Below are 26,535 nucleotides of genomic sequence, written 5' to 3'. Positions count from 1 at the left end.
GGTCTAACAGAATAGTGAGCTATGCAGGACGGCCAAGACCAGAACTTTTTCTTGATAGATGGCTCCCACTCATCAACTTTGTAAATAAAGGCAGGGACAGGAAAATACAACCCTCATCTCATCTGGATCTCTGCTCACATATTTTGGAATAGAATCACATATGGGCAGCACTGGATTTCAGAAAGATCTAAATGTTTCAAACGATACAGAATTTAAGAGGATGATGCTAACCTTTTGACTGTAACTCAAAGTTGTGAGCTTTTCTTTTACTGTTTTGTTATTCTATGTAAAAGGAAAGGGAAAGGTAATCTCCTTGACATGAATGTTTAGTCACAACTGACTGAAGGGGGCAGTGCTCATCTCTGTTACTAAGCCAAAGAGCCAGCATTGTCTGAGGACTACTCCAGCGATCATGTGGCCAGCATGACTGCACCGAACACTGTTATCTTCCCACCCAAGTGGTACCTGTTTATCTATTTGCATTTGCATGCTTTCAAACTGCTAGGTTCGCAGAAGCTGGGACTAGTGATGGGAGCTTGCCCCATCATGCAACACTCAGGCCTCAAACTGTCAACATTCTGATCTTTCAGTCATCAGAACTGGCATCTTAACAACTAAGCCACCATGTCCCACATTCTATGTACATGTTTGTTTATTTACTATAAACATTTATCATATAAAAAAACCTTCTACCTTCATTCTTTTTTACAATGGTGCCTGACTTTCACTGTTAAGTTCTGATAGACAGTCTGGCCACAGTTACCATAATGAATCCACTGAACAATACAACCACTGATCCATACAGGGATCACCTTGAGGCAGTGGCGTCTCTAGGGGTGTGTGGCAGTGCAGCCCACATCAGGTGGTACCCCAGAGGAGGGTGACACCTGGTTAGGCCATCCCCTCTCCATCCTCTCCTCTCTCCATCCTTTTCTTGAAGAAATGGATGGTGCGGCACCCAGGGAGGCCCCACCCGCTGCCCCCAGAAGCCTAATCCCCCGGAAGCCTTTGTCCCTACACTGGGTGACACCAGGTGCAGGGACGCTGCCTTGAGGCTCAAGTACCCAATCCATGGAGGGATCTTGAAGGGGAAATGGGGCAATGTGAGAGAGAGCAGCTCAAGGGTTTGGAACTGCAGAACCAATCTGCAGATAGAATCTATCACATATGCACAATGGAAGGGGAACTCACACCAAAACACAACACGCAGCAGTAGATGGTTCAAAAGATGCTCTGTGCAAGCAAAGGAAATCCCATACACGTGACTCATAAAGATCACAAAAAGCCACTTGTGATCCTCCAGATCAGTGGTTCTCAACTTTTGGCTCTCCTAATAATTTTTGAATTCAACTTCCTGAAGTCCCAGCCAGCTTGCCCAAATGATCAGGAATTCTGGGAGCTGAAGTCTAAAATCCCTGGAGAACCCAAGGTTGAGAACCACTACTCCAGATGTTGCTGCCCTAGAAGCTGTCACTTCCAATTAGTGGTCATGATGCCTGGAGTTGATGACCACCGAAGTTCATTAATATCTGGAGGGCCACAGCTTCCCTATGCTTGTTGCAGAAGACAGATGGTCACCTATTCATGTGACAATAAAGAGATATACCTAGCTAATGAGAGAAGGAAGTTCTACAGAAATTGTTTCTTGAAGGCAACAAATGACTAACAAATATATGGACAAGGAAGCTAGTAAACACTTTTTGTAAAACAATTTGTAAGGGTGACATCTATGTATGGATAATAAATGCTACTTCTAAGAGTGTGGATATCCCAACTTAAATTAACTTATTTTACATTGTGTTGTGTATTGGTAAATGTATCTTGAGGGCACAGGTTCCTGGTATATCACCTGTGTACAATAAAAATAAATGCTTTGCATAACACAGAGGAGGAGGACTTCTGTAACACTGCAATATAATTACAAACTAGACGGGAATGGAAGGTTAAGAAGGCATAATGTCTATGTCAAGCTTTTAAAACTAAGGAAAGTAATTACAGCAATAAATTGAATGAATTTTAGAAAGGGTCTCTAGGATCTGATTATAATGGAGGAAATGGCCAGAATACAGCAAGGAAAAATCAGCACCATTTTAAAATTAAATACTAATTTCATTCAAATAAACCAGTACGTGGGATGCTGCCAGAAAAGAAACTGTATTAAATCATATACGAGCATCATAAATGCAATTTATACAAAATTATGTATCAGTGACCAATTAGCAATGGCTGCATCCGCACTCCAGATAATCTAGTTTGATACCACTTTGTCATGGCTCAGTGCTAGGGAATTCACTGTAGTTTGTGAGACATTTAGCCTTCTCTATCAGAGAACTCTGATGCTACAACAAACTACAACTCCCAGAATTCCATGGCATTCAGACATGGCAGTTAAATTGGTGTCCAACTGATTACTTCTGCAGTGCGGATGTAGCCAATGTGAACTTTTATAGATACATATCCTTAGGAATCTTCCATATGTGAAATTTATTTACAATTCACCCATGGAAAGTTATGATATTTATCAAATGGACACATTTTAGACATTATTTCCATTATTTAGATCTGACACCTACACTTTTGCCACTTAGCATCTGAAATTCAGGTTCACGTTCTAGCTGTTTACGTCCTGCTGCCTTTTCAGAAGTAACAAGGGGTTCACTCACTTCTGGTGGAGCTATAAAAGGAGAAATACAAATGTTAAGCACAAATATTTTATTCTGGGTGGGAAAGTCGGAGATCACAAAACTGCATAAGCTCTGTAATAGATATGTTTTTTGTGAAGAATTGGGAACAGCAAGATGCACACTAATCACATAATCTCAATGTAAGGACAAACTTTTTTTTTACACTAAGGTCATACAAAACTAATGGTGATGATCACGCACTTCTCAATTTCATTAGGTCACCTTGGAGTCTAGTATTATGGATGAGCAAAAAAATGCTTTCCCTGCACATTTTTTTGCACACAATATATACATTTTATAAAAATCTCCACGTACTGGCCTTTTTTTCTGAAGTAAAAAGGCCTAAATTTTGATTTTGATTTCCTCAAAATTGGAATTGTTCCAGTCTCCATAGATTATTTTAGTTGCCTCATTAATGTGCCTAATCTCCCTTTAAAGCTGTGCAAATTGGTGGCAATCATGCATTTTGTGGGTAGGGATTCTATTGTATAACTACATCCTAGATGAAGAAATGCTTCCTTTCACGTATCTAAATCCACCTTCATGGGATGATTCTGGATTATAGAAAATAAACCAAGCTCCTACCTTTTTACTTTCTATACACCATCATTAATTTATACACCTCTATCATGTCCCTCCTTACTTCTCTGTTTTCTAAGCCAAAGGCCCCAAAGAAGAATTATTGACTATTTTGGTTGATCAAAATAATCAATAATCAAAGCAATCAAAGTTGATTACCTTGATTATTTTGGTTATCATTTCCCTATACCCTTTCACCTCAGCAATATGCTTTCTGAGATGCAGCAGCCACAACTCTTCACAGGATTTAAAGCACAATTACGCTTCACTGTTGTACAAAGACATTATAATATTAGCAATATTTTATTTTCAATTCCTTTTAAAGTGATGCACATCATGGAACATGGAATTTGATCCTTTAAGAACAGGTGTACAGAAGATCAATGTCTTCACAATCCCAAGGGCCCCTCCCTAGTTGGGCAGTGATGTAGTGCTCCAACATTCATCATTTTACTTTTGTTTGCAATGAACTTATTTTGACATTTTAGTGAAAAACACAACAAATTTTATTGATTAGTCAGTTGACCGTATCAATATAAGACAAAAGACATAATACAAAATCTAAATGTTAGAATATCCAAATACATACAAGGATAAAAAAATTGATGACGCCTAAAAAGTTAAAACAAATACATGTAAAAGTTAAATAAAAACAAATTATGTAAAAGAAACTAGAGTCTACAGTGTCCATTCCTCCAAACGTAAAGAGTTCTTTTTCTGTTACTTAATATTACTGAAACAGTGTACTATATTTTTGCCTACAGTAAGAAAACAAATTAACAATTCTCTTTGAAGTGAAAAGTGGTGGAATGCCATACTTGGATAGCAAACAGCATATTGGGTGGCACCGTTCACATAAAAAGAGTTACTGAGAAACAGGCAACATTTAGCAAAAAGCTTTTTTAAATTATTGTAACTACTGTATATATATTTGAGACACGGTCTCATCCCTTAACAAAATATCTCTGCTTTATACTTGCCAATGACAACTACATTAGTCAACACTATTTGCTGGTGGGGAAAGGAAAAATGGCTCTAATTTCAAACAAAAGCATTCATTACGGAAAATGTAATGATCAATCATCAGTCATCAAATGAAACAGCCTTAGTCTATGAAAGCTTACACTACCAACTTCTTTCTCTCCGTCTCAAAGGTACTACAAGATCCCTTTGCATACTGATGAAAACACGGCTATGTCTTTGCATTCTGTCCCCAGTTTATCTGTTAGTTGTCTTAGCAGTGCTACTGAGAATAGGTTCAGAGTGAAGCCTCATCCACAGCAGTAAGTCCTGAGGCAAAATAACTAAGGAATGGGATAGAAAGATGCCAGCAAGGTGTAATGGTCTGAGCACTGGACTATGACTATGAATCTGGAGACCAGGGTTTGATTCCCTGCTCAACCATTCAAAACCACTCAACCAGAAATCCCATGACAGAGTCACCTTAGCATAGCCATAAATTGGGAACAACTTGAAAGCACACAACAACAGAAAGTTGCTGTTCTCAGCGATTTTTGGAATCCTCTAAAGAAGACTTTCCCTCTCCAATAACTCTAGAAGAAAATCAAAATTACTCCACCACCTGGGTAAGGAGCACAATCACTGTAACCTTTCACTTTTAAAGAAAATCAAAGGCCAAATTAGATGTCACATTAATCCTGTGGTCTTGACCTAAAACAGCAGCTACACATCTAGCTCCCTTATTCATTTCCATAACATCCAGGATAACTTATTTGTGTTCCGATATCATGGTCTTACAAGTCCATGTCCAACCTCAGTGGAGGCAGGAAATGGGGAAACACAGAAAACTAAATCATCACAAAAAGTCAACACGGGTTTCAGAGAAACAAGTCATACCAAACAAACCTGATCTCTTTTTTTTGTTGTTGTTGATAAAATTACCAGCTTGTTAGATGAAGGGAATGCTGTGGATATAGTATATCTTGATTTCAGTAAGGCCTTTGACAAAGTTCCCCATGATATTCTTGAAAACAAGCTTGGAGAATGTGGGCTAGACAAAGGAACTGTTACATGAATTTGTAATTGGTTGACTGGCCGAACCCAAAGGGTGCTCAACAATGGCTCCTTTTCATTCTGGAGAGAAGTGACCAGTGGGGTCACTGAATAGCTCAGTGCTATTCAACATCTTTATCAATGACTTGGAGGACAAAACTGAGGACATACTTATCAAATGTTCAGATGACAGCAAATTAAGAGGAGTAGCTAATACTCCAAAGGACGGGACCAAAATTCAAAATTACTTGAATAGACTCGAAAGCTAACAAAATGAAATTCAACACGGAGAAATGTAAGGTACTACATTCAACGTGGAAAAATGAAATGCACAGATATAGGATGGGCAACACCTGGCTAAATGAAACTATGTGTGAAAGCGATCTGGGAGAACAAGTAGACCACAAGTTGAATATGAGTCAATAGTGCAACGCGGCAGCTAAAAAGGCCAATGCAATTTTAGGGTGCATCAATAAAAGTATAGTGTTTAGATCAAGGGAAGTAATAGTGCCACTATATTCTACTCTGATCAGGCCCCACCTGGAATGTTGTGTCCAGTTCCAGGCACCACAATTTAAAATGAATGTGGAGAAACTGGAGCATGTCCGAAGGAGAGCGACTAAAATGGTGAAGGGTCTGGAAGCCATGCCCTATGAGAAACGACTAAGGGAGCTGGGGATGTTCAGCCTGGAGAAGAGAAGGTTAAGAGGTGATATGAAAGCCCTGTTTAAATATTTGAAGGGATGTCATATTGAGGAGAGAGTAAGCTTGTTTTCTTCTGCTCCAGAGACTAGGACCCGGAACAATGGATGCAAGCTACAGCAAAAGAAATTCCACCACAACATTAGGAGGAACATTCTGACAGTAAGGGCTGTTTGACAGTGGATCACACTCCCCCAAAGTGTAGTGGAGTCTCCTTCCTTGGAGGTCTTTAAACAGAGGCTGGATGGCCATCTGTCGGGGATGCTTTGATTTGGATTTCCCGCATGGCAGGGAGTTGGACTGGATGGCCCTTGCGGTCTCTTCCAACTCTATTATAGCCTGAAGAAGAAGAGCCCTCCCTTCAGTCCATATGCCTCGGTCCAGGCCTCAGAGGGAGAGAAGAACCACGGGACCTCATTCCCTTTCCCACCACCATTCCCTTCTCCTTTTGTTTTATGTCTTTTAGATTGTAAGCCTGAGGGCAGGGAACCGTCTAATTAAAAATAATAATTGTAAGCCATTCTGATAGCCATTAGAGCTGAAGGGCAGCGTATAAATACAATCAATCAATCAATCAATCAATCAATCAATCAATCAATCTTCTATGCCATCAAAATACAGGTAAGTTCCACAAGACAGTATGGAAAAGGCAGATGCATCACTACAGCTATGAGTTTTGTTTCACATCTAAACTGGATTTTAGCAAAACCATGGCAACATTCAAAATAATTTTACCTGGATGAGGAGTAAAATTAGCATATGTTGTAATTTTTTCATTAGCTTCAGCCTCATCTAACAACTTCAAATTAGGATCTTGCTCGGACAGCTCTTGTGAGTTATCTTCTAGAAATGCAACTCTAATGCCAATTTTTCTTTTCTCATTACCTTGACCAAGTGTATCATGGGTAACTGATAACACTGATGAGTTAGGTAAACTTCTGTATTCTAGATTGAGGAACCAGAAAAGAAATTACTATAACACATTTTGAAATGTATTTTAATAGCTAGCATAATGAACAAGGAGTTAACAATAACTGAAGTTGTGCTGGTTTCAATGAGCCTTAGGGCCAGTTTACAAATATTCCTGCCAAAACCAACCAAACAAAAACATTCTGGCATGGCTAAACTCAAGATCAGCTTTTTAAGATCCAAATTTGTCAACCAAACATTAGTAGGGAGAAGAGAATGTGAAAACACTCTGCCTTAAAGAGCGCAGATTCATGCTATTTGCAGTAAGTAAACATGGTGCTTGCTCCGACACATGCAAATGAAGTCCTTAATTCTGCAGAGACACATGTATGGAAGCATGCACTCAAAACAGACTAAAAAGCCATGATCAGTTAGACCCCGATAGCATAAAATCAAAAACAGCTTACAAACACATTGTTATTAAACATTCTATGATGTTTATCGCCGCAAAGATGTTTTATGCAAAGTATGAATCAGGACTAGCATAATATAAATCTTAGTATCTGACCTTAACTGAGTCACTATAGGTTATAGATGTTTTTCCAGACTAATTCCTTTTAAAACTGGTAATATACTATCTAGCCCACACAAATCAATCCTCATTCACTAAGATAAAGAAAAGGCTTTTGTGAGTCATAGGGATATTTTCTGAGCCTATTTATTTCCTGGCCTTTCTCCCCAGACAGGACCCTAGAATTAAAACTGAAAAACTGAAAATATTAATGGTTACACTGTTTTAACCATTTGACTTCCAATGCTTGTCAGTTATACCAGTCAATTAATTAATAAGCTAGACACATGCCAGAACCTACTATACTACATGTTTCTGGGAACATCCCATTTGAAAAAGATATAAGCCTCAACACACATTATTTCTATTTTATGGTATTACCATAAATTAGATTGTAAGCCTGAGGGCAGGGAACCGTCTGACTAAAAAATTTATGTACAGCGCTGTGTAAACTTACAGCGCTTTATAAATAAAGGTTAATAATAATAATACCAGACTGAACAAAATTGAGATAATTAGGACAGTATATGTTCAGAAGTTATTTATTTATTTATTTATTTGGAATATTGAAGTCAGAAAAGAAACAACAAACCAAGTTGGATATAACATACCTTTATTAGCTTCTCTGGCACTCAACATGTTTCTATTTTCTGACAAGCCAGCCTAATTTAAAAATAAAACAAATAAACACATGTAAATGTAGTGTGCTATAAAACTTCTTTGACAGGTATTTGACAGACCAACCGAAGGACTGCAACCTTTGCATTTTTTCTTCACAACATTAACTGATCTTATTATTTCTGACATTGCTACATAACACAATACTAATTCTATTACCAAAGCCATCACCACGTTAAATGTGCATGAGTAGCCCTTCTAAGTATTCCTGAGACGTTTCACAGATATTTTGCAGCAAGAACAGTAAGCTCAACTGTAACTATGGTTGTGTGGTCATATGTGCAATTCATAATATGGGTTCCACGCCTGCACAGGGCTTCATGCTGGAACCTTTTAAACAAACTATGGCCAATTAACAGCAGAGATCCTCCCAAAGCCATTTTTGTAGACTGTAGACCACTTTGGAGTCCCACCCATCCCCAATGCCCCCTCTCAGACATCCATTTCTGGAGGCTTCTCACCTGGAATACTGTGTCCATTTCTGGGCACCACAATTCAAAAAGGACATTGAGAAACTGAGTCTGTCCAAAGGAGGGCGACTAAAATGGTGAAGGGTCTGGAAATCATGCCCTATGAGGAATGATTTAGGGAGCTGGGGATGTTTAGCCTGGAGAAGAGAAGGTTAAGAGGTGATATGGTAGCCCTGTTTAAATATTTGAAGGGATGGCATATTGAGGAGGGAGCAAGTTTGTTTTCTGCTGCTCCAGAAACTAGAACGTGGAACAATGGATGCAAACTGCAGGAAAAGAGATTTCACCTCAACATTAGGAGGAACTTCCTGACAGTAAGGGCTGTTCGACAGTAGAACAAACTCCCTCAGAGTGTGGTGGAGTCTCCTTCTGTCGGGGATGCTTTGATTTGGATTTCCTGCATGGCAGGGGGTTGGACTGGATGGCCCTTGCGGTCTCTTCCAACTCTACGATTCTATGATTCTATGATTCTAGGAACACCTGTTTTAGAAGGCTGAAGGACTTGCATCGGCCCCAAGCTGTAAAAGAAATTACAAAATAACCCCAGAATTTATTTTCTTTATTTCCATCAATGCACTACACCGCTTGTGAAGCAAAATGACAACCAACACGGGGTGTCACCAATAATACAATGATGTATTCATAATATTAACAAACTGCCCAGTCAAACAGGGGGCCTCAAGGGAATAAGGGAAAGGACATGTACTTGGGGCATCCATAGTTGTGCTGTTCCACTGTGTCACTGGGCACACCAATGCACCATACAGGCAATCAATTTTAGTTAGGTTGTTATATTTTGTTTTGTTTTGTTTACTTTGATTTAATATATGTTGGGTCCTGTCTTGCTATTTCCCTTAGGAAGCAAACTAGATTCCCAACAAGAAAGTTCAGCATCTCACAGAGGTTTTAAGGAAACAGATGTCTCCTTAAAATGTCAGCTGAGAAACAGAAGTTGTCCAGTCCAAGTTGTTCAGGGATCAGTATTCAGTCCAGACAAGCAGTCTAGAGAGTAATCCAGAAAAGTAGTTAGAAGACCAAGCAGATTTGAAGGCAAACATGCAATCTGTTACAGAACATGGTACCAGCGTAGCTTTGTCCCAAGGAAAGGTTGGTTGTCACTTGTTCAGGAGAGGTGCAGGGTCATTTATAGCCCACCTGAGTCTCAGAGTTGCCTCCTAAATGCAGAATGCTTCCTATATAAATGCTGCAAGCATCTGTCTTTCTCTGTCCTGACATCTCTCCATAGGAATAGGTATAAGTAAGTTTGGCTCTTCCTCTGAAGGTTGTGGCTCCTTGGAACTCTGTGGTTGCTGGATGTTCTGCTTCTGTGGCTGCTGGAGCCTCTCCTCTTGTGGCTCCATACCTGGCATGTGCTTTGGGATCTCATGTTCTCTGTCAGAGCCTTCATTTTCAGATTCAGAGTCCATCCCAGGGTCCTAGAGGCAGGGCATGACATCAGATGTTTTGTACTGCAGCTCACATCATGGAGGCAGGGCATGACAGAATCATTTTTTAAAGTGGGGGGATAGAGAAGAAAATTAGGTTTCTTCAGATTATTTTTAGATTGTTAGGTTTATTTGTGTGTGTTTTAGTAGTATTTAGTAGTGCTTAGTTGGCTTTTTCATTTTGTTTATTATAATTTAAAATGTAATAAACATTTTTAATTAATGTTTATTGCATTTTTGCATTAAAACATATAATGTTTGCATAGCATGAAGAAACAGCAGCAACAACAATTAACTATAGAGCCATAGGTATGTATCAGATGAATAATTATTTTGCAGCAGAGTTATAAAATTGGTCCTCAGCAAGAGCTAGGGAATCCAACCTATCCAGCTGTAGAGTGTCCATCCAGAGTTCATCTGCGAAGTAGGAGGTTGGATCCGGTGGGAATGATAATTAACACAACCAATAAAGATCATCCAGTCTTTTTGAAATGTGGCAGTCCTTTTGTGACCAATGTAAAACCTCATCATAGCAAATAATTTCTCCAACAACCACATACCCCAAATTCTAACCCACCAGTTGTAATAAACATTTACAAAAAAAATATTAAGGAAAATGATGTTTGCCTTTATAGCATATGAACCAGCAACAGATGAGAGGGTAGGAAGCAGTTTGTGCTTCTCTGCTGGCCTAGGACTGTGAAACTGAATGAACAACTGGGGCTGGTGGATGTACTCAATCAGCAAGGACTGGTAGGAGCAGTTTATGACACATATCTGTATAGACAAACAATGGCAGCGCCATTTCTGAATGCCCCAGCCACTTTTCCACATGATAGTGGCACAGCTCTATGTGGAGGTGGAGAAAGTGGACACTGTCATGAGGAAGGCCATCCCAGTGGAGAAGCAAGTAGCAAACACCATGTGGACACTCATCAACTGTGGCAGCTATTCCAGCCAAGGTAGGATGATGGTAGGTTTTGATTGACAGATAATTTGCCCTGCCTGTAAGGAACGAGGGAGGAGCCAGACCAAGCTTGAAGGAAGCCCTCCCTACACCGCTGGGAAAGGTCCCATTCCCCTCCACAGTTTCATACTCCAGCTCTAAAAGATCCCAAAATAGAAGTCAGCACACCCACAGAACCTATGTGCATAAACCACACAAAATAGAATTAAGATTGTACAAATCCATTTACAGGGTCATTCCTGGAAGAATGGACTAACAAATCTGTTAGTTTTTTCACATCTACATGCTTAATGATCAATTTAGGAAGTAAAAAAGATAAGCAGTTCCCTTTAAAAAAAACTTGAAAAATGCTTTTCCTTACCTTTTTTTCCCTGGCTTCATTGATATCATACTGACAAGTCAAGTTATACAAATCTATGCAACCAGGTATCTTCATTTTTTAAAAAAGGTGAGTAAATAGCTTTGATTTCAGGTGCTGAATGAAAACAGATGTTCTAAGCAGCCAGCCTAAATACTAGAGCTTAGCTCACAGTTCTGAATACATTTCTACTCAAATGACATCAAGAGGAAAGAGTCAGAATGTCTTAAAATGAATCGACTGCATGACATCAAACTAAGAGTATATTCTCTTCGCTACATTTCTCCCAAAGCTTCTTCAGGTGGCCTGAACACAGTATGTTGGTGGTTTTTGATATCCCACCCTTCCCTATATTTCTAGTACTCCATAGCCTCTTCCCATTAGCTTCTTGTTGACCCTCCTATACCATGAATCTTGTAAGGGAAAAAGCTAGCACTAAATAAGGTTCACAAATAATCAATGAAAAATCTTTCAATTTTTCAAATTTTAAAATTAGTGACCAGTTTTTAAGAATAGCTTTCAGCAGCAGAACTGGTAACTAAGGCTGGAATCCTGTTGGTGCACGGAGATTATTACATTACATTCTTATTAGTGCTGCTACTCCACTTTAAATGCTTTGGCTGCCTCCTGTTGCATTCTGGGATTTATTTGTGCAGTGAGACCTAAGAACTCTTTGGTTGAGAATTCTAATGCCTGTCCCTAAACTGCAAAACCCAGAATGGACAGGTTGCTTACCTGTAACAGTATTTCTTCGAGTGGTCATCTGCGAATACATACAAATGGGTTTTACTGCGCCTGCGCAGTGCTGCTCGGAACCTTCTGGAATCACTGGGCAAAGTTTACTTTGCAACATATAGAAACTTTTTGGCGGTAACTCCGCCCACCCGTTATAAGGCCCCTGCCTTCCCGCTCTTTCCCCAGTTCCGCAATTTTTCCGCCAAGCAGGCGATGGAAAGAGCCAATAAGAGCAGGACACTGAGGGGATGGACGGGTGGGATTTGTATGTATTCGCAGATGACCACTCGAAGAAATACTGTTACAGGTAAGCAACCTGTCCTTCTTCTTCATGGTCTCTGCGAATCATACAAATGGGTTTAGACTGACAAGCTTAGGTATGCGGCGGAGGGAGTGTCCTGAGACCAAAGCTATGGTAAACCAAAGGTACATTTATTATAACAATAAACACCTTGAACCATAAAAGGAGTCAGTCTTTGTCCTTGCACAAACCAAACGTAGCAACAACATTGCTAGACCTGAGAAGGGGAGATAAGGTCGTGCAAGACCCATCCCATTGTAATTATGCAAACCAACATTCAACAGAATGTAAACGCAAAGGTATTATATACATAAATGCAAAAACACAACCATCAGTAGTGCAATCAATGTAACCCTGAAACCAACACAGCCCTCCCGAAAGCTGCGTCTCGGATGGCTCTGGTGTCCAACCTATAATGCTTAATAAAAGTCAGAGGTTGGGACCAGACAGCAGCCTTGCAGACATCCTCCAAGGGAATCCCCGACAGGAATGCAGAGGATGCTGACATTGCCCGTGTAGAGTGGGACCGCACCCTACCAGGGGGAGGTTTGCCCAGCAGTTCATAGCAGAGGTGGATGGTACCGGCCACCCATTTGGAAAACCTCTGCGCAGAGACAGGCAACCCCTTCTTCGGCTCCGAGTAGCATTGGAAAAGTCTCTCGGACCGACTGAAGGCAGCAGTTCTGTCCAGGTAAAACGCCAACGCTCTTCTGACGTCGAGAGAGTGCAGGCTTCGCTCCGCATCCGAAGTCGGATTGGAAGCGAGGGTAGGCAACACAATGTCCTGGCACATGTGGAAAGCAGACACAACCTTAGGCAAGAAAGTAATGTCTGTCCGCAGGACCACCTTGTCCTTGTGAAACCTCAGGAAGGGCTGGTCCCTCCGCAAGGCACAGAGTTCGCCCGCACGGCGGGCAGAGGTGATGGCCACAAGAAAGGCGGTTTTCCAAGTCAGTAGTCTCAAGTCCGCTGTGGCCATCGGTTCAAAGGGCTTGGATTGGAGTGCGGACAGTACCGCCTCCAAGCTCCAAGCCGGCGCCGGTACCGACACAGGAGGATGCAAATTGGCACATCCCTTAAGGAACCCCTTCACCAAGGGATCCCTAAAAAAGGAAGCCCTCCCCCGAATTGGTACTTGGCACAAATGGCAGACAAATAGCACTTGATGGATGCGAGGCACAACCCCTCATCCAAAAGCGCCATCAAAAACTCCAGCACCACTGGAGTGGACACCTGAGCAGGAGACAAGCTTTTCCGATCAAGGAAGAGGCTAAACCTCTTCCATTTCAGAGCGTAGGACCGCTGGGTGGAAGGTTTCCTCGCAGCCAGGATCACCGTCCTCACCGCCTCCGGCAGGGCAGTCAGGGCTGGATCTTCCAGGCCACCAGCGGTAGGCTCTCGATGTCCGGGTGGAGGATTCGTCCGTCCTGGGTCGACAGCAGGTCCGGGCGGGGATCGAGACGGAGGAAGCATCTCCTGGAGAGATGAAGGAGGGATGCGAACCAAGGCTGTCTGGGCCACCACGGGGTGATTAGGATCGCATGCGAACGGTCCGTTGTCATCTTGGACACCACCCTGATGATGAGAGGGAACGGAGGGAATGCGTAGAGGAGCTCCCCTGTCCAAAGGAAGGCGAAGGCATCCCCGAGGGATCCGTCCATTCGCCTCCTGGAGCAGAACTGGGGACAGTGGCTGTTCCATCTGGTCGCGAAGAGGTCGATCCGGGGGGTTCCCCACCGGTCGAAGAGATCGCTGACCGTCTCGGGGTGGAGCCTCCACTCGTGACACACCGACGGAGATCTGCTGAGGCGATCTGCCAACTGAATCGCCTGGAGGAGGACCTGTCGCTGGATGCACCAATCCCAGATGCGGAGAGTGAGGTCGAGCAGGGTCCTGGATCTGGTGCCTCCCTGTTTGTTGATGTAGTACATCACGGTGGTGTTGTCCGTCCTCAGGAGGACCACCTTGCCTGCGACAGCGGATTCGAATGCCCTCAGCACCTTTTCCACTGCCAGCATCTCGAGAGCGTTGATGTGGAAAAGCTTGTCCTGGGCAGACCACTTGTCCTTGACGACCAGGTCGAGCAGATGGGCGCCCCATCCCTCCAGGGAAGCATCTGTTGTCAGAGTCAGTTGGGGCTGTGGTTGATGAAAGGGCATTCCGGTGCACATGTTGCGGTAATCCAACCACCATCTCAGCCAAGTCGCTACCGGTCTCGGTACCGTGAGCCACTTGGATGGGGGGGTCCTCCATCGGGGAGAAGACTGAGAGGAACCAGGACTGCAGAGGTCGAAGACGAAGCCTTGACCATGGCGTCACAAACGTCGTCGATGCCATGTGGCCCAGGGCGACTTGGACATCTCTGGCCCTCACCCTTCTGTGGGAGATGCAGGGCTTGATTGATGTCACCAGTGCCTGGAAACGGTCTGGAGGGAGAAAGGCGGAGCATGTTTCGGAGTCGAGGATGGCCCCGATGAACTTGACCTGCCTGGACGGCATGAAGTGGGATTTCTCTCGATTGATAACCAGTCCGAGAGAGTCCAAAAGGTGCAAGGCGAACGAGATTGCTTCCTGCAACTCTACCTGTGATTCGGCGGCAAACAGCCAGTCGTCCAGATACGGGAAGACCATGAAACCTCTCTGATGGAGGTATGCCACCACCGGTGCCATGCACTTCGTGAAGACCCTTGGAGCCGTGGCAAGGCCAAAGGGGAGCACGTTGTAGTGGTACAAGGCAGTGCCCACGGCAAAGGCGAGGAATCTCCGGTGGGATTCCCGGATCCCGATGTGGAAGTAAGCGTCTTTCAGGTCGACGGTTGCAAACCACAGGCCCTGGTGGAGCAAAGGCAGAATGGAGGCCAAGGTTACCATTCGGAAGCGACGGTATTCGAGGAACAAGTTATTTTGTCTCAAGTCCAGGATGGGCCTGATGCCACCATCCGCCTTCGGTACCGTGAAGTACCTGGAGAAAAAGGCCCCAGAACATTGGTCCGGTGGCAAAGGGGAGATTGCCCCCTTTTCAAGCAGAGTGCACACTTCGTCGAGAAGGGTGTCCGAGGGGAGGGTGAACATAAAGGCTCCGGTCGGAGGGAGCTCTTGGAACTCGAGGGCATATCCCCTACGGACGATGTCGAGAACCCACGAGTCCGATGTTATTGAGGCCCAGGTGTTAACAAAGGGCCTCAAGATGTCCAAAAAGAAGAGGGGCGAAGGAGAGACGAAGCGCGCTGCGTCCCTTCAGGCTCTCTTCTTCCCCTGGTCGTTATCCTGCCGACGGGACTTGCGGTACCGGGGCAGGAAGTTGCGACGGCCAGAGGAGGAGGAAGACTGTGAGGGGTAACGGCGCCTCTGGGAGCCCTGCTGCTGAGGCTGCCGGTCTTGTGAGAAGGTGCCCTGGGACTGACCTTGCGGTGGCCAAGGACGATTCCTCCTTCTGAAGGGTGAGATGGAAGTGGACGACATCCCATGTTTTTTCGCTGCCGCCTTCATTCTGAACTTGCGGACGCTCGTCAGTGTCGGCGTGGAAGAGGCCGGAACCGTCCAGGGGCATGTCCTCGATCGCCGATTTGACATTGGCGTTGAGGTCCAACCCCCTCAGCCAAGCATGGCGGCGTACAGCCATCGATGCTGCCATGGCTCGCCCCGCACAATCGGCGACATTCCTGGATGCGGTGATGAGCCAGCTTCCAATTGAGTGGGCCTCGTCGCGGATTTCAACCAGGCGGCGTTGGACCTCGTCCGGGACATCGGGAACAATGGGCGAGATTCCTTCCATCAAGGCCTGGATGTAAACCCCCATACAGGCGTTATAGTTTATGGCCTTAACGATGAGGGCAGCCGAAGAGTAGGCCTTTTTCACGAGGCCATCGATCTTCTTGGCCTCACAATCCGCCGGGGAGGTCGCCTGCTTCGGTACGAAGGTCTGTTGGGCCCCCTCGACAATCGCCGGGTTTGGCTTCGGGTGGTCAGTCAACCATGGGCAACTCGGCGGGGAGATCCGGTACAGCATCTCGACCTTCCGGGAGGACGCGGCGAGCGAAGCTGGAGCATCCCATGACCTCTGAACAATGGATTGTAGAGATGGCAGCATAGGGATGCAGGGCGGTGTAGGGACTCGACCGAGGACTCGGCGCTCCACAGGATCACGAGCCTCCTCCTCGGGAGGGGAGAGCTCGATGTCCGGGGTTCGGCACATCTTAATGATGTGCTCGCTGAAGGAGCGGACATCATCAGTCGGAGATGAAGGGCCCGGATGATGCATCCCCTGAGGTGAAGGCGGGTCGGATGGGTCCTCGTCTTCGTCCGACGGTTCCCGTGATGGCTGCGCAGGATCCCGGTCGGAGTCAGAATCAGAAGTCACGGGGATGTCTGGGACCTTGGCTCGGGATGGAGAGCGAGCTGGAATCCGAGGGACCACTGGTTCCGAAGGCTGACGACGGGGCTCCGAAGGCGGACGACGAGGAACCGAAGTCGAAGCCACTGCATGGGAGGAAGAGGGTTTGTCTCCCTGGAACGCCACCGGGCGCAGGTTCAGCCTCGTGAACTCCCTGAAGGCCGTCTCCTTCGGGACCGACATGTAGTACCTCTGGGTTTCGGTATCGAAAAACATGTCAGTGTCTGGCTCCTGCGGCTCGTCCATGTCAGAACCAGGCTCAACCTCCTCAATATCAGAGTGGAAGGAGAGAGGGGATGGCTCCCTCTGAGGGGAAGCTGGAGCGTCATCACCGATGGTAGAGGGGTCTTGTGCCGGCGGTAGTGGTGTGACTAGCACGGCGGTCGCGTGCGAAGAGGCAGAGGTCTCCGGGCGCGAGGGGGCTGACCCCGAGGCCTTCTTAGAAGGGGAGGATTGCTTATGTGGGGCGCGCTCCTTCGCCTTGGGCTGGCGCTCCGACCCAGTGTGGTCCTTGGTGGACTTGGACCTCTTGGGTGCGGGAGCATCGGCTGCCTCCTTATGACGCCTCTTCTTCGAAGACCTCGGTGTCTCAGCCCGTTCTTCGGGGGGGAAGAAGGGGTTGTCCGGCATGTCGTGCAGGACAACAGCTGACTTGGAGTGGGCTTTGGCCAGCTTAACCTTCTCCATTGGGGCGGACTTCCCCGAAGAGGATGCCTCCGTCTCGGGCAGCTTGGAAGCGTGCCGGGATGCCTTCGATGCCGCCTTGGAGGATAGAGGCGAAGCGAGCCGGACCTCCGCCTCCACGCGCTCCTTTGCACGCAAGCCCTCCGGGGATGGCTTCCTCCCGGATCCAGCCTTGGGCTCGGAACCCTCGGTCCCCGGGGTCTTCAGGGGGCGTCGGTGACACTGGGTCTCGGGGGACCACGGGTCACATCGGAGGTGGTGGGGGATCGTGTCCCGGCTGGGACAGACACCACACTCGAAACACTAGCCCGGGATGACGACGCAGGTGGAGCGATCGGAGGAACCGACGACGAGCGGGGACGTCCCTCCTGAACCTTGCCCAAGGCAATAGCCGAAGTCAACCGGGACTCACGGTTTTTCCTGGCCTGGGAAGACAGAGACTTGCAGAGAGGGCAGGCTCTGGCATCGTGGTCCTTGCCCAGGCACAGGAGGCAGGAGGAGTGCGGGTCCTGGACGGGCACCTTGCCCCCGCAGACGTCGCATTTTTTGAAGGGCGCAGGCATCCTTCCAAAGCCGACACGTTGAGGGAGAATCCAGAAACGAAGTCAAACAAGCCGAGAAGTCCGAAGTTACCGGGGCGGGAGAGAGAGAATGGTCAAAACACAGTCCGAGGTCAAAAACGAAAGTGATTCCAAGCAAGCAAGAGCAAGCGAAAGTTCCTTGAAGCAGCTAGCACGGCGGAAAAAAGGAACTGGGGAAAGAGCGGGAAGGCAGGGGCCTTATAACGGGTGGGCGGAGTTACCGCCAAAAAGTTTCTATATGTTGCAAAGTAAACTTTGCCCAGTGATTCCAGAAGGTTCCGAGCAGCACTGCGCAGGCGCAGTAAAACCCATTTGTATGATTCGCAGAGACCACGAAGAAGAAGCAACAGGAGGCAGCCAGAGCAGTTAAAGTGGAATATCAACAGTATAAATGTAGTGTAGTAATTTCCTATGCTAGTTTTTCTATACTACTGCAGGTGACAGTGACAAAAGGAAAAATGACATGGGTGAAGTGGCCAGAAAAATATTAACAGACTGGAAAAATCAGCAGCTCAGAGCTCTTCTTTTGCCTCTACTGTGCAACCCTTGAAAAAGTGCACCAGCAAGATTCTGGTGCAGAAAACCAAGCATTTCAAAGGGAGGAAATGAATTGACACAGCAACTTAGCCACTCAAGGATAGCATTTGAAAAGTGTACATATTTTATCACAAAATATATGCTTGAGGAGTTTCTGATATTATGTAAATTAAAGACATTCATATCTCTGTCCAGTTTGCTTCAAGAACAGCACATATGCTGATATTCTAAGAACGTCCAAAAATAGAACAGTTTCTAACTATGCACAGAATCCACAGAAGAATCTACAATATAGGATTTTATTTTTGTTTTCTTTACCTTGAGCAAAGGTTCTTGCCATTTCTTTTTCAATAAGACAAATCGTGGGTGTGAATGTTCTGTTTTCCAGTGTCTTCCAGTATACTCTTCCATTTTGCGAATACCTTAAGAATGAATATGTTTCAATGGTAAATTAGTTAATAAAACATCCCTCAAAGACACTATGTATTTAATATAACATACTTTCAAATTCCTTTGGTCTAGTGTTCTTTTCCTTAAAAAAAAAAGGATAAAATAGTCTTGGCATTATTTCTATATATAAAGGAAGGCCTCAATTAACCAAAATTCCAAATCTCCAGGCCACAGAAGAAATAATTCATGTTCACTATAAAAAGATTTAGCAAATGCCCCAAATGTTACCTGATTGTTTTTACTCACAATCTAGAGCCAGTGTGGTATAGTGGTTTCTGTGCTTGACTATCACTCTGAGTCCCCACTTGGCCATGGGGACACACTATCTCAGCTTCAGAGGAAGGCAAAGGCAAGCCCCTCACAAAAAATCTTGCCCCCCCAAAAAAAAACCCATGGTAAAGTTGCTTTAGGATTACTGTAGCAACTAAATCAACTACTATAAACTAGAAGACACACAATAACCAACCTAATATCCAGACGCTCGGCACTCTTTTCTGCATTAATGGAAATCTAAAGGTTGATCTTTATAAGGTCCTTGGAATTGGACCTTGGAATTGAGAAACACTGGTGGGAATGGCTGAGGAGGGGGCTCTTTATAGAGATGAATAAAAGATTCTCTCTCACTTCCTACCCACCTCCCAGCAACAGGATGCTTGTTCCAAATCACTGTAGCCACAAGAGGTCTATAAGTTCCATTTGTCTCATCACTGTCAATCATGAAACAGCTGGTCACTTCTGACCATTTTCTTCTAACTACTCCATCCATTCACCTACTATTACCCAAATAACGGGGGGGGGGGGGGGGACCTGAGGGTCTCCAACAACTGTCAGTGTTACTTCCTGAAAGTGAGAGCTATTCAACAGTGGAACACCCTCCCTCGGAGTGTGGAGGCTCCTTCTTAGGAGGTCTTTTTAACAAAGGTTGGATAACCATCTGTCAGAGTGCTTTGATTGTGAATCCCTGCATGGCAGGGGGTTGGATTGGATGGCCCTTGTGGTCTCTTCCAACTCTATGATTCTAAGAAATGTTGGGGAAATTAGTGACTTGGGTAGCCTTAGGATCGTTTGCACCAGTTTATCTCAGTACTAACTGATATCGGGTAAATTAAGATGGTTTTATTTTAAAAAATGCAGAGTGCACTCACACACATGCAGTATTCCACACAGACACAACATACAGAGCTAAATGAAATGGAAGTATGGGCAGGTCATAGCAGAGTTTTTAGGAGTTTGCAGTGGGTTTATAATTACCTGTCCAATGAGAATTCCAGAGAAAGTTGGAGGCAACACAGAACATACACAGAGTACAGCTGTGTATGATGGCTATGAACCAGCTGTGTGCACAGAGGTTAGGTTTTGAAACCATATTTATACCTTAAAACTAATGTCAAGTGATGTGCTATGTAGCCAGGTAATAAAAGCTGAAGGTATTGTGATACATTCTACTAAGTGAAAAGACTGTGCTTTCATGTCATGCTCACAGGATTCCTAGAAGCTTTGGGCTAGCTAATGCTCGTAACAGGATGTGGGGCTAAAATGAACCTTGAATCAATCCAATAAGGCTCTTCTTATGTTTTTAATTTCTACTTTAGTCCAGTAACATTTGAAATATGCTTTCACAGTCTATCATGCAATGTTCAATTTATCTCACAGGAGCAGAGGATGTTCACTGCAGTGTAAGGCATATAAAACTTAATCCTATTTTGTGATATGACAAAATGGCATCACAATGCATAATGAAAACAGGATAGTCTACAAAACAAGTCATGCAAGCATCTACATATCATAGTGTGGAACAAAGCTGAAGAGAAGGAGACAAATTTTAAAATTCAGAAACTACATACTGTTTAAATCATGAAATTTAACCTCAGGACTTGTTTTAGATGATCCAGTTAGTCTTGGAGACTTGTGTAAGTCCCATTCACACTTTGAAATGAGGTTCAGAAGTGCTTCATCATCTTCATCCATCACCAAGCACTTTTTTGACATGACGTTAACATACTCAGCTCTTGGATGGAGAGATCTACAGTGAAAAAACATTATGATAAGACATACATACTGAGAGCCCACAATTTAAACCTAACAATATTTGTTAATTAACAATAAATCGGTTAACCCAGGCCTGCATAACATATGGCCCAAGGGCCGCATGTGGTCCGCCAAAGGATTTTCTGATGTAGAACACCTTCAAAGCTTCCCCACCGCTCACCCTCCTCCTGAAGAAAGGGCTATACAGAGGAGAAGGAGGAGGGGCGAACACTCACCCTGCAAGGCTCCTCATAGTTAGAAACACAGAGTTGGAGGAGACCACAATGGTCATTCAGTCCAACCCACCATGCAGGAAATCACAATCAAAACATCCCCAAGAGATGGCCACCCAGCCTCTGTTTAAAAACCTCCAAAGAAGGAGACTTCACCACACTCGGAGGGAGTGTGTTCCACTGTCAAACAGCTCTTACTGTCAGGAGGCTACTGCTAATGTTGAGGTGGATTCTCTTTTCCTGTAGTTTGCATCCATTGTTGTACGTCCTATTCTCTGGAGCAGCAGAAAACTAGCTTGCTCCATCTTCAATGTGGCACCCCTTCAAATACTTGAACAGGACTACCATATCACCTCTTAGCTGTCTCTTCTCCAGGGTACACATATCCCGCTTCCTAAGTTTTTCCACATAAGGCATAGTTTCCAGTCCCTTCACCATTTTGGTGGCCCACCTCTAGACACGCTCCAACTTGTCAACATCCTTTTTGAATTGTGGTGCCCAGAACAGGATACAATATTCCAGGTGAGGCTTGACCAAAGCAGAATAGAGTGGCACTATTACTTCCCTTGATCTAGAGACACTATACTTCTGCTGATACAGTCTAAAATCACATTGGCCTTTTTAGCTGCCACATCACATTGTTCACTCATGTACAACTTGTGGTCTATTAGGACTCCTAGATCACTTTCACACGTAGTCTCGTTAAGCCAGGTATTCCCAATCCTATATCGGTGCATTTCATTTTTCGGCCATAGGTGCAGTACCTTACATTTCTCCCTGTTGAAATTCATTTTGTTACCTTTGGACCAGGTTTCCAATCTATTCAGGTCATTTTGAATTTTGATCCTGTCCTCTGAGGTATTAGCTACTCCTCCTAATTTGGTGTCATCTACAAATTTGATAAGCATGCCCACTTTCTTTCATCCAAGTCACTGAATAGCACTGGGCCTAGGGCCAAATGCTGTGGCACCCCACTGATCACTTTTCTCCATGATGAAGGGGAGCCATTGTTGAGCACACTTTAGGTTCATCTGATCAACCAATTACGAATTCACCTAACAGTCACACTGTCTAGCTCATATTTTACCAGCTTTTCTCCAAGAATATCATAGGAGACCTTTTCAAAGCCTTACTGAAATTAAGATATTCTACATCTACAGCATTCCTTTCGTCTACCAAGGTGGTAATTTTATATACAGTATATATAAAAAGGAGATCAGATTAGTCTGGCATGACTTGTTTCTCAGAAAGCCATGTTGCCTTTTGTCAACTGCTCAGTTTTCTCCCAAGAAGGCTCCTCCACTGCCTGACTTTCTCCCAAGGAGTAGGACAGGCGACAGAGGAGTAGGGCAGGCAAATACTTGCCTCTCGAGGCTCCTCCACTGCCCTGCTTTGTCCGGAGGAGAAGACTAGGTGGAGGTGGCAGAGGACGGGGAAACATCCACATTGCAAGGCTCCTCCACTGTTCAGCTTTCTCCTAAGGAGAAGGACAGGTGGAGAAGGGGGGGGGGGTAAACACTTGTCCTGCAAGGCTCGTCCTTTTCCCAGCTTTCTCCTGAGAAGGCTGGATGGCAGAGGGGCAAACATTCACCCTTCAAGGCTCCTGTGTCACTTTGCCTTCTTCCGAGGAGAAGTCTGGGCAGAGGAAGAGAAGCACAGGAAAGGCTCCCTTGCTGCTCAGCTTTTTCCTGAGGAGAGGGCCAGGCAGAGGAGAAGAAGGAGGATGAAATTAATATTAATTAATTCTAAATAATAATAATAATAATAATAATAATAATAATAATAATAATAATTTAACTAATATTTAATTAAAACCTATCCAAAGAAGTTTAGCCTATTTTAATTTTGGTCTCTACCCACTGCCAAGTCGTGCAGGCCTGTGTTAACCTAACTTAAAGCATTAAGGCTAGCTCTCTCAAGAGGATCTGATGCTGAGATGGGCAGTTATACAGCATGTGGACCACTTGAAGGACCAACAGGAAGGTTGTCATTTCCTCTTTTAGAGTATAATGGTGCAGACGTGATCCAACACAGGACAAAAACAAGCATGCTCTTAATCTCTGGCCAAAATATCTCAATCTGTTACTTTCTGAATCACCTGATAAAGACTATGCTGGTAGTTTGCCAGAATCTGCAGCATATAAGATCTTCTCTCCACAGACTCTAACTTCATGTTCAATAATAAATCATGGAGTTGTTGCCAGTCTGGATCTGGGGATATAGTTTCTACCTGGCTGAAAGTGCGCCTGAAAACTGGGCAGGGCTGCACTCTTCTGCTGCTAGTACCACCAGATCCCAGTATTGGGACTTCTTTGAACAATTCAGGACAGGTATGTTTACCTCTCCCACTTCATCTTCACTATTTAGATAATTGTTAAAACATATGCATATCCATGCCCTCTAGATTAACTTGCTAGTTGAGAAGAAATGACCCAATATGAGTTGTAATCACCTGTGAAAAGGCTATATACTCTGTCATATGTTATAACTGATCTCAATGAAAAGTGATCTAAAAACACAGAAATTGTCCAGATCCTTCATTATTAAGTGATATTATGTGAATTAGGTCCACTTTTATAAGCAATATGGCCTCTTGTTTTTGCTGATACATCAGATTTTATAAATACTTCCAAATGTACAGAGATGTAGGAGGGAACAAGCTTGTTTTCTGCTGCTCCAGAGAATAGGACCCGGAACAATGGATGCAAGCTACAAGAAAAGAAATTCCACCTCAACATTAGGAGGAACTTCCTGACAGTAAGGGCTGTTTGACAGTGGAACACACTCCTTCTGAATGTGGTGGAGTCTCCTTCTTTGGAGGTCTTTAAACAGAAGCTGGATGGCCATCTGTCGGGGATGCCTTGATTGAGAGTTCCTACATGGCAGAATGAAGTTGGACTGGATGGCCCTTGTGGTCTCTTCCAACTCTACAATTCTAGTGTTAGTCTGGAATATCAGTATTCAAAGGGATCTTGTAACACCTTTGGGACTATGTGACATATGTTGTAGCATAAGTTTTCATAGACTAGGGGTGCACTTACACTGTACAAACAATGCAATCAGACAAAATTTTACTTCCATGGCTCCATCCTGCACAATCCTGACATTTGTAGTTTTCTGAGGAACCAGCACTCTTTGGAAGAGAAAGCTAAAGACCTTGTAAAACTAGAAATCTGAAGATTCCATAGGAGGGAGCTATAGCACTTAACGTGGTGTCAAACTGCATTATTTCTACAGTGTAGATGCACCCAAGGACTATTTCCTCAGATGCATGGAGTGAATTAGTGCCCAGTTCACTCCATGCATCTGAGGAAGTAGTCTTAGGGGTTCAACAGACCGCCCCTAAGGGGTGGCCTGCAGCCGCCCCTTTTAGCGCTGGATCAGGGCTACGGTAACTACATAATACGGCCTTGATCTGTGGTTTCTGCAGCACAAAAAGGAGCCACAAAAAAGCAGCCCATTTTTGAGCCACGGAAAGGGTGCTATAGCTGCCAGCGCTGCAGCTTTTCAGTGCTCCTTTGGTGATGTGCCATTTGAACACAGCGCCAGATGAACACCGTTACGCCACCCGCCATATCATGGTGTACACAGTGTCATGCCAGAATGGGGGCAGAACCAGGGTATGCATCGTGTGGACACCATGCCCTCACTCTGCCCCCATGCCAGCCTTTGATTACGGTCTGTACAACCTGTTAGTCTACGAAAGTTTAAGTTGCAACTTCTTTCACACAGTCTCAAAGGTCCCACAAGATGTCTTTGCATTCAGAATAAACAGTAAGCACTGTTTCACTACATCATCTGATAAACTTCTCATGCAACCTTTACACCCATCAGTATTTCCAAAAATTTCCAGCATGTGTCAGCCACTCCTTAAATCCTTGGTCTCTTCTTACCTTCCCATTTCAATTGGTTTTGCTGTAAGTGATGGCTTCTTGAATTTATAAGCATCATCTGTAGTGAAATGCAAAAGGGATGCTTTTCGCTCACTGTCTCTCACAGGACGATCATCTAAAAATAATATAATCCAAGATGACAACAATAAAGGACATAAATGATTTGAAAACTTAATACTAGAATAAGTATTCCTAATTTTTTAAGATTAAGTGTTAAAACAGATTTTTATCTAAATAAGAAGGGTAATCTATTTTTTTAAAAAAACTGGTACTACCACGTGTGTGGGGAAAAAACAAGCTAAAATCAGTGTAACCTTAACCCAGCCTTGTATTTAAGCACTTGTTTGGTAGTGAAAGATACAACAGGACTGCATGTAAGAGGCTAAGACTTTTTTGTCTCACATTTCCATCCAGGATATAAAGCCAGTGGCCTGCCATAAGAAGGAAGACCAATCCTTCTCACCAAGCTGAGAAATGCAGCAGGCTGCTAGAGGAAAAAATAAACTCACTGCCTGTCCGCTGCCAGCCTCTAGTAGAAAAGTGCAGTGGAGGGGGGGGGGAGAGAGATAGGTTAGAAACATTTTCAGGCTTAATTTCAAGAGAGTCCTAGGACATATTTGCACACATCACTATGTCCCTGGAACCTTTGTTTTAGTTTGTTATAAGCTATCTTAGGTTCTATGCCAGAAATATAAAATCAACCAACCTAGAAACAGCTCAAAGAAAGTAGCTTTTGCAGATTCATGGCCATGGCTCCTCTGATTGAATCTATGCATCTGAAATGTGGTCTTTTTCTTTTCCTATTGCCCTCAACTATATTGTCTTTTCTAGTGAATCCTTTCTTCTCATGATATAATCAAACTACAACCTCAGTTTAGCCATAGCACATATATGAGTATACTGAAAAGTTCTCAGCACGACCAGCTTCTGGGTGGGTCAGAATCTGAGTGTAGTAACAAGAAACTGTAGCTGGAAAGTGTTATTTTGTATTGTATATTGCCAGTTTGCAGGATCATAGCTCGAAATTCTGTTTCTTTGTTTGTTTCAGATCACTGATAGAAATAAGTCAATGGAAAGTGTGAAATTTTCAAGTGCTGAACTCTGGGCCATCATGAAGCTCCTGTTCCTGCAGAAGAAAACTGCAAAGGAATCCATCAGTGTATGATGTCATGATGACAATTGTTCATCATACGCAACAGTGAAGGAGTGGTGTGCCAACTTTCAGTGTGGAGATTTTGGGACCGAAGTTTTAGCAAGGTTTGGGAGGCCGTGTATAGTGTCAACTCCTGAATTTTTGAGCATTCATGACCTGATTTTGGCAAAT

General features: G+C 44.2%; 1 protein-coding gene across 4 annotated transcripts in view; it reads right to left on the bottom strand.

The window, feature by feature from the left end:
- The window catches only part of CEP72 (centrosomal protein 72), a 67,648-nt gene that overhangs the window by 19,957 nt on the left and 21,156 nt on the right, over positions 1–26,535 (bottom strand). For 3 of the 4 annotated variants that reach the window (XR_016281901.1, XM_089532415.1, XM_089532417.1), the window contains 6 exons: positions 25,212–25,326; positions 20,902–21,080; positions 18,926–19,029; positions 8,070–8,121; positions 6,714–6,923; positions 2,574–2,674 (listed from right to left, as the gene is read on the bottom strand). Coding sequence is in view for 3 of the 4 variants with exons in the window: in XM_089532415.1 (XP_089388541.1) it covers positions 2,574–2,674; positions 6,714–6,923; positions 8,070–8,121; positions 18,926–19,029; positions 20,902–21,080; positions 25,212–25,326 (761 nt within the window). In the remaining variant the exon portion in view is untranslated. The remainder of the gene's footprint in view (positions 1–2,573; positions 2,675–6,713; positions 6,924–8,069; positions 8,122–18,925; positions 19,030–20,901; positions 21,081–25,211; positions 25,327–26,535) is intronic. The other variant, XM_089532416.1, reaches the window with a different exon arrangement.

This window comes from Sceloporus occidentalis, unplaced genomic scaffold (genome assembly GCF_023333645.1).
Source record: "Sceloporus occidentalis isolate IW3139 unplaced genomic scaffold, rSceOcc1.0.p SCAF_7, whole genome shotgun sequence".
NCBI classification, from domain to species: domain Eukaryota; kingdom Metazoa; phylum Chordata; class Lepidosauria; order Squamata; family Phrynosomatidae; genus Sceloporus; species Sceloporus occidentalis.
Note: the sequence above shows the minus strand (reverse complement) of the source record. Positions and strands in the feature narration are given on the sequence as shown.